This window comes from Malus sylvestris, chromosome 15 (assembly GCF_916048215.2).
Source record: "Malus sylvestris chromosome 15, drMalSylv7.2, whole genome shotgun sequence".
Lineage (NCBI taxonomy): Eukaryota > Viridiplantae > Streptophyta > Magnoliopsida > Rosales > Rosaceae > Malus > Malus sylvestris.
The window spans coordinates 24995731-25004764 of record NC_062274.1 but is presented as its reverse complement, the minus strand read 5'-3'; the positions used below and the strand labels follow the sequence as shown (position 1 = coordinate 25004764).

At 36.2% G+C, this 9034-nt stretch overlaps 1 protein-coding gene across 2 annotated transcripts; it reads right to left on the bottom strand.

Moving 5' to 3' along the window:
- Positions 1–597: 597 nt before the first annotated feature.
- On the bottom strand, positions 598–4855 carry LOC126601430 (uncharacterized). 2 transcript variants are annotated; one of them, XM_050268141.1, is made up of 10 exons: positions 4382–4855; positions 3713–3811; positions 3468–3584; positions 2799–3335; positions 2351–2712; positions 2161–2260; positions 1915–1974; positions 1630–1713; positions 1391–1507; positions 598–1186 (listed from the first exon to the last, which is right to left on the bottom strand). In XM_050268141.1, the coding sequence occupies exons 1-10, from the start codon at positions 4451–4453 to the stop codon at positions 881–883; spliced, it is 1854 nt and encodes a 617-aa protein (XP_050124098.1). In that variant the 5' UTR covers positions 4454–4855; the 3' UTR covers positions 598–880. The 2 variants fall into 2 exon arrangements, with proteins under 2 accessions (XP_050124098.1, XP_050124099.1); XM_050268142.1 differs by lacking the exon at positions 4382–4855 and adding an exon at positions 4143–4296.
- Positions 4856–9034: the final 4179 nt, after the last annotated feature.

Here is a 9034-nt window from a genome sequence, read left to right as displayed (position 1 = left end):
TTTGTTCAAAATAAAAATATATATTATCCATATACGCTTGTTAGAGACGGCCTTACATTATAGGGTAGCCCTTTAGTTGATTGGCCAAATTTGTTACCCTACGGCTCAAAGCCCAAAGGGAAATCCAAAAGCAGCCCTCTGTCCACTTCTCTTTATTTCTTCTTCGGAAGCTAAATTGTACTGCCAGTTTGTCACGCAAGGACATTTTTGTTTCCTCAACCAAGGTTAAAAGGCTGTAACCCTAGAGGCCCTTTTTTCAGTGGATTGAATTATTTTGTTTACTCGATGGTTTTTGTCTGCTGGGGATTAATTTTCACCCACAAATTGCATTTAGAGGTGCAAAATTATTGTACCAAAGATCAAACAAAAAGACGACTTGGTCATGTGGGGTTGTTTGGCTTATTATTAAATGAAAAAAGCTTGCTGCTTTTTACATACTAGGAGTCATTCATCCTTTCTGACAAATCAAAATTTGACATGTTTGTAAAAACACAAGTGACACATTTTTGTTTTCGCATTCATGTGTTAATTCATAATTCGATTCACTATCTTAAAAAGATACACAAAAAATGACTCAAAAAAAAAAAAATTGCGCTCTTCCCCAAACCCAACTTTATATGTACTTTTCGTACCTTGTTTATTATACCAATACCAATATACAAACCCAAGAAAAACTCATGTTACAGCAACTCTTAGAAAAGCACGGGAGCTCCTTTATTTTGGTCACACTCGACCAACGTACTGGTTCTATCCAATGTGAGAGCTGTCGGACGCCTACCAAGTTTCCCTCAACAAACCCACCACCATAACCAATGTTCACAAAGACTATGCATACTATCGAATTGGACCAATTTTTTTTTTTTGAAACAAAATGCGTCTGTCATCGCTGTAAGAGTAGCCTGAAGCTGAAATTGTACGGCATTATTTGCACCATCTGTGAAAAGGGCTCCTCCCTTCCCCTCCTTTCAAGGCATTGAACTACCTCATTTCTCAGTTCATTTGGCAGCTGCATGCAAACCCAATCAACCAATGACTCCAAATCCTTTGCGAAATCAAGTAAATACCAATCCAAAAGTTTGGGGATGATGAGTTTGTTTATCTTTGAAATGCCAACTGCTGCCTGTATGTACTCCCTTTTGGCTGCTTCCAACTCTTCTTCCACATGGGCTGCTGAGTACACTCTCACCTTTTGTTTCACAAGAATTTTTGCATATCAGAATGAACCGAATAGGTTTATACAGATGATTTCACATAAGGAAAGGGGAGTGAGAGAATACAAAGGAGGAGCGGAGAAGGAGAAACCGGGAGTGTGAGTATCACAAGATTCACCATTTAATTGGGAAACTTTGCCTTAATTTAGAATGAAAAAATAAATTTTAGATTAGCTTACAGTGGGGGAAGACCAGCTTCCACACGAAAGTGCAAACGTAACCAAGGGTTCCGACCACTCCAATCCGAAAACGCTGCGAGCTTTCATCTCATCATTTTTCGCAGCTTTTGGACATGTCTGTTGTAAGAGTAGAAACAATGTTAAACTTAATTTGCATTTCATATGCATGAGATGACACTAACTCAGTCCCTCAGAAGTCAGTAATTCTAGCCTAAAAGCACTAGGGGGAATATACTTACAAATTTTAAGTGATACGGCAGTCTTAAAATGAAATGCTCGATTGTAATTGCATTTAGCGAGTGTCCCCCGACACCTATTGTTGCCTGACGCAAAGACAGCCAAAATCAGCTTACGAAAAATGATTATATGACAGTTGATATCAACAGAAACAGAAAATTACATAATGGAGTACTGTGCATGATGGCATTTGGGGTATACAAAGTTAAAGAATCCAATCCTTGTTCGTGCGTGTGTTTGTTTGCGTTCAATGGAACTGGTTGACATGAAGGATGAATTGATCTTACCTTTTGCATTAGACCTACAACCATTTCAGGAGTCTCGGGTATCCCACGCTCTAAAAATGCCTGCAACAGTGGTAATAGAAACAGTTTTGAGTGTGTTGTTTTCGTTTTAGATATACCAGGTAAAAAAAAGGTGTTTTCCAAAGATACAATGTCCCAATGTCTTTGAAAAAAAAGAATTGATCAAACTTGCAGTTGGGACATCATAAATCTTCGATTTTCGGTTTCTTGATAGAGACGCGGTATTACCTTCATCATGCAGGAATTGTAAGTGTTGATCCAAAATGCAAGCTTCTGCTGATGGTTTAGACCCTCTAGATTCACAGTAGCAAGCTTTCCAAGTAGGAACCTGGTGATTTTTCAAAAGAGAAACTAATTAAACACAATCCAAAGCACTATGATTAACTGAGGACCAAGATTAGACAAACCAAAAGCTCACTTTAATCTGTGCATCAGAATTAATGCGCTTGTTGTTCTGCTGATATCAACTGAACCAATATCAATTGAATGGAGATGTTTATAGGGGCCAACGTCTATGTTTCTGAATTCCAAACAAATACCATAAGGATCTTGAAATCCCATCTCTCCATTTGCTGCATGAGCAGATAATGTTGATCTAGAACTTTGCACTTCCTCTCCCTTGTCCTTCAAACTGCTCATCCTCACAAAAATGCTGGACAAACACTCCACAATATCCTCGGACACTTTATTAGGAGTGATATCAGCATCCGGAACCCAATCATCCGAAGAACTAGATGAACTCTCATGTGCTCTTTCCTGGTCTACTAATCTGCATTCTAGCTGAACAATCAAATTTGCAATTAAATAACCACAATGTGTTAATGATTGAATCTAATACTTAGAAACTTTCAACAGTGCTTGCCTACCTCTAACTTCAACACGTCCGAACACTTTGCCACGGATTCATGTTTTGTAGGTGTTTTCTTTACTGGGGTTACAATTTTAGCAGTTTTCTTGTCAGGAGATTGCTTATCCTTCACCGCATTCGAGCATAACCGATTCTCTTTTCCTCTTCCATCTTCTGCAATTGGTGTTATGGAATTGGGTTTCCTGGGAGTTTGTTTTCCATTGACTTGCCTACTAGAACAATTCCCTATTCGATCAGAGACGATATGATCAGTGGACATCATCCTTCTGCTCGAAGTGCATCGAGCAAGCGAAGGTGGAATCCTGCTGGCTGATGCGGCTGACATGAACTCATTATGTGACATAGATTTTGACCTGTGATGTTTAGAGACTCGAACCGGGGTCTGTTCAATCGAATCATTCAAGGTTTCGACGCTCCTGTTGGAGGACAGATACACAGCTTGCTGATAGAGACCTTGTCTAAAATTCACAACCTGCTCTTCGAGCCGAACAACCTCCTCTTCTAAAACAGCTACTTCAGCTAGAAGTTCTAATGTCTGAAACAAAAAACATCACACATTATATCAATTCAAATGAAGTGCATTCTTCTTCAATTTCTAATCTTGGAAAAGCGTTCTTCTGGGTTTTTAGAGAGAGAGAGAGAGAGAGAGAGAAAGGATTGTACTAACATGTGGAGGGAGATAAGGAGGAAGACGAGGCAGAGCTCCCAATGGTCTTGTAAAAGCCCTCTCCAATGCTCTGTGGACATTCTCTTCATGTCTGAGCTTCTTCTTCAGCTTATCAACCTGCAAATTTCAAACCAAACCAATAAGTCAACGACAACAACAACAACCACCGCAACAACAACAACAACATTAAAAGAACAGTTCTTTTGCAGAAATTAAGAAACCCAATTAAAATGTTGGAAGATTACATCTTGCTGCAATGCCATTTTTCTTTCACGGTTCGATTTACGCCGATTGATTGCAGTTCTCTCAGTGCCCATTGCTCTGCTCTTCTGAGAATCCATCTTCTTCTCATTTACAAATTCAACACCAAAATTATATCAATGTCATAAGCAAGAAAATGGGATCAGTGTGTCTGAGAAAAAGGACACCAAGGGGAGAAACAAAAACTGTTCTTTTCTTCGGTAACATGGAAGAAGAAAAAGAAACACTACGGAACAAAAGAAAATTAACCCAATTTTGGATTTGGATTTAGGATCAAAAGTGCCTCACTTTTCACAGCTCAGTGGGAGATTAAACAAAATTGGAAAGAATGATTTTGGAAGTACAGAATATTTAATGTCTCAATAGTTATGAAATTACATGCAAAAAATGGACAAGTAAATTAAAAGCCTTTACTTTTTCAAGTAAATTTGAGAACCCAATTTAGATGCTTATTGCCCATATCCAAAAACTCCATTTTCAGAAAGGTTAAGGTCTAGAAGACCAGAAGAAGAGAACCCAGAACTGCTTTTCTCGAGAAACAAACACACTGACCTCGAAATTTGTTACTGATATGACCTCTCAGCTTTAATGAAAGAAGAAGAATTACAACCCAAAAAAGAAAAAAACAAATAAAAAAAAGAAAAGCAACTTACTTTATTAATATCATGATTTATAGCAGCAGCAGCTTTCATGGTCTGAAAATTAATGCGTACTCTGTTATTCATCTTCTTTTTCTTTTCTGGAGAATGTGAGAAACTATGATAAAAATTTAATGCATCCCGAAAAGATGAACAGAGGGATGACAACCTAATCTCTCATAATTTCATAACTGTAAATAAAGAACTAGAGAGAGAGGAGGAGGAGAGAGACATTATATTTCATATATGATTAAGAGAGCGGGAAAGTTGAAGTGGGGAAGACCCAGAAAGAGAATGGCTGCATTTGCATTTGGTGTTTGTTGTTTGTAGCCTCTCTCTCTCTCTCTCTCTCTCTCTCTCTCTCTCTCTCAATCAGAGTGAAGTGAGAAAGCAGCAAAAGAACAGAGATGACAGAGCTCTGAAGGAAATAGCAGACAAGGACGAGGTTTTAGACCTTTGAATTTGGTTAAGCGTCGTCCAAGAAAAGCGTAACAGAGGGACAACAAGCCTGCTGCTATTATTATATTATTTTACAAACAACAATCGAAGCCATTAGCCAAGGTTCATTAGATTCTTCACCTCACATGTAAGTTTTAACTATCCACCATGATTTTCACATATTTTTTTAATGTTTTCACATCGTTGTTTTAGGAAGTTTTAACAAAATACTTTCGGTACTGTTCATATTTAACAAAAAATCACATTTTTACCTTTAACTGGCACTATTCACTATTCTTTTAAAAATGGCTTTTTGTTAAAAAAAAAATTTGAATTTTTCATTAATTTTTTTTTATTATTATTGATTATTGAACTGAATAAATCAAATAAAAATTACAATCAAAATTAAAAAAAAAAGTATATAAAAAGTTAAAAGGGCGTATTTATCATTTTTCTTAGCTATCTATTGTTCTAACATGTAACCCACATCTCATCGTTAAATCTTTATTTATTTTGATACATGTTATACTATGGTGCATGGTAAAATTTTTGAAATTTAAAGAGAATTGTTATTAGCATTTTAAAAATCTCATTCTACACTCTTCTAAAAATCTCATTATACACTCCTCATAAATGTATTTTTCTTTTTAATTATAGAAAGTTTTGAATACCAAATGAGATTTTTGGAATGCTAATAACAATTCACAATTTAAATTGTAAACAATGTTTATAATATTAGGTGTAAAATGCAGGGTTTTTCTTCTTTCTTTAACATTAAATTAAGAAACATGAAAGTTAGGGAGAGATAGGGACAAGCACTAAAAACATACACTCCCTCCCTCAGGAACCGGATCCCCGGATCCACCAAAATTGAGACCACTAATCAATAAATTCGAATCATTGAAATTTGATTTAATAGTTATAATTATTATAATTTTTAGAGGAACTCTTTGTTTGTAATTGTTTGATCAAATTTCAACGATCCGAATTTATTGATTAGTGGCTCAATTTTAAAGAATTCGGAGGGATCCGGTTCCCCTCCCTCTCAAAATTTTGAGTGCTGCTTCTTATTCTTGTGGTGAGAGAGAGAGAGAGAGAGAGAGTGAGAGAGTGAGAGAGAGAGTGAGTGACCTGGCAAGAGGAACAAGAAAGTGATGAAGTGGTGCTGCTTGCAACTTTTGGCTTTTTTGTGTGTGACAACCCAATCTATCATCATGGATTAACATGGACAAATCACTCTCCCACTCTTATCTTTTTTTTTATTCCTACTACTACTTATCACAATTCATGACCAACCATTATTCCCTTCTCTTTACCTTTTCATCTTCTCTCTTTGGATTCCTTTCATGAACTCAATTCTTTAGAGATAATACTTGCATTCCCCTTAAGGAATGCGCTCATTTCTCCCATGCAAATAATGTAATTTATCATACAAATTCATTATCGAAATTGTTTAATTTTTTAAACTTCATTTGAAGATCAATCCTACAAAAATAATTTGAATCGTAGATTATTCAGTCATTGAAATGTATAGAACAAATCAACAGTGTAGGTACCAAGTAACATATTCATGATGAACCGTTCATTTATTTGATACGTTTGGATGATTAAACAATTTTTTATTTGAATAATTTTTTGTATGAGTGATCTTTGAATGATGTTTAATAAATTGAAGGGTTCCAATCGTAGAGTTTATATGTTCAAGATACATTATTCACAAATAGAGGGATGCGTACATCCCCTCGTTGAGTTTATATGCTCAAGATACATTATTCACAACTAGACCAACTTTGAAGTGTGTGGTGAACATACTCTAAAGTTAACAACCGGCTTAGTGCGAACGGAATAACGTCATGTTCAACAATTGTAGGAAAACCCCTGCTACTATTCTTCGGTCAATCACTAATATGATCCGGTGTTGGTTGTGTACTTTACATGTTAAGCCCTCAACCTTTAACATAACGGTCCTCCATAATTGTAATGTTGCTACTTCTTAGGCTCTAGGCTTTCTTGTCGCCTTTCCCTCCGTGGGTTAGGCTTTGTTTTGGGGTTGTTTCCCCTTTGTTGGTGCTTTGAGAGTTTCTCTTGCTTGTTCCATGTTCTCTCTGGGTTTGCCCTGTTAATATTACTCTTTATTTAACCAAAAAAAAAAGAGTTAACAATCGGCTTTCTCCATCATTAATTAGCACGTTGGCTTTTCCTTGTTTAGTTAACCAACAGGATTCTTTCCAGGTCATTTTGGTGATAATTCTGTGGATCTGTGAATTATATTCATTCATTGTATATCGTGCGATTATTTTTGTCAGATACTGTTTGTGTTTAATTTTAAATAAGAGTATTTAAAATTATTTATAACCGCACGATATACGATGAACGGACATGATTCACGAATTTCTGAAATCCTTACAAAAAGAATCCGGATTCTTTAGTTAAAGCCCATTTATTGTGGAATCAATAAATTTTTAGGTACATAAACCAAAACAATTAATCAATAAATCTCTCAGCATCTGAAAGATATGATACAGCACTAAACATGGGCCAAGTGCATCAACAACTTGATTATATCCTTTTGGTCCCCATAGCTGCTGGTAACTTGGTTCTTACGCTTGCAGATCTTTAGTAGTTTGTAGTTTTTTTTTTTTGTTTTTTTTTTATTTTTTTTTTTAGGAAACTACTACGTTGTAGTTTTTTGAAAGCAGGAAATTAAATGAAACACAAAAGCCCCTTGGGTAACCATTACAACAATTATCAAAGCTTAAGGCATTCCTTGAACTACTAGGGATAAAATCAAGCCAAACACAATCTCAAGACGTAGAGCGCCCTATAACAGCTAATTTATCAGCTACAAAGTTGACTTCCCGATAAACATGAACAAAACTAATAATCTCATAATTATAGAAAAGTTTATGAATGTCTCCAAGTAGCAAACGAATTTTTCATGGAATTCAGCAAGCACCATTCACGTTGTAGTTGTCATGACAATGCAGACAACTCCCTAATAATTATTTGTCTAAGATTTAGACGTAAAATTATTGTGTGATACTGAAATATAGTTGCAGTATAAATTTTTTATTTATGTTATGACATGTGAATAAATTATTAATATTATACCATAAGATATAAACTCGTCGTCTATTCATAATTTAACATGTAAGTTGATAACGGCTATATTCTAATCTACCAAATACCATAATTTTGTGGTTATCATTACTAACTAATGAACCCTACAAAATAGTAAATATGCATCTTTATATCTTACAAGTGTTTGCCACATATCCTACCTCCCAATTGTAAGTGCCTTTTTAATAACCATAATTATTTTCAAATGATCATGGTTAGTGGAAAAATATTATTCATGCATGAATTATCCCAGTAGGACACGTGTCTTAAAAAGACAATTAGTTGCCAATTTAGATGGATTTGTATTAGAATTTGGGATTTTAGATCTGGAATATTTGCTCAACTGCTTCATCTATACTATTGCATCTTTGTCAAAGATGATTTACGAACTATTGTAATCTACGAGAAATTCGAACTTTGGTGCAAAGCAATAGGGAGAATGCCTAAAATCAACTTACCTAATCAAAATATTCTACATCTTGACACTTTATTGTTCAGAAAATTTCATTTAGATTTTTATTTTCTTTCTGAATTTTTTTATCTTAGTCAAATAATCGTAGATTATTAATTAAAATATTTGAGAGCAGAGCTTGTGTCACATTCCAGCCCGGGCCCCCACCACATTCCGGGCTCGATTCCGCAGTAGCACGATATTGTCCGCTTTGGGCTCCGACCACGCCCTCACGGTTTTGTTTCTGGGAACTCACACAAGAACTTCCCAGCGGGTCACCCATCATGGGATTGCTCTTGCGCGAACTTGCTTAACTTCAGAGTTCCAATGGAACCCGAAGTTAGTGAGTTCCCAAAAAGCCTCGTGCTAGGTAAAGATGAAAATGTACATATAAGGCGGATCTCAAAGTTAGTGAGTTCCCAAAAAGTCTCGTGCTAGGTAGAGATGAGAATGTACATATAAGGCTTACATGATCCTCACCCCTGGGCGATGTGGGATCTTACAATTCACCCCCTTAGGGGCCCAACGTCCTCGTCGGTACACTCGCACCACACGGTAGAGTGACTCTGATACCAAATTGTCACATCCCAGCTCGAGCCATCACCACATCCCGGGCTCGACTCCGCCGTAGCACTATATTATCTGCTTTGAGCCTCGAC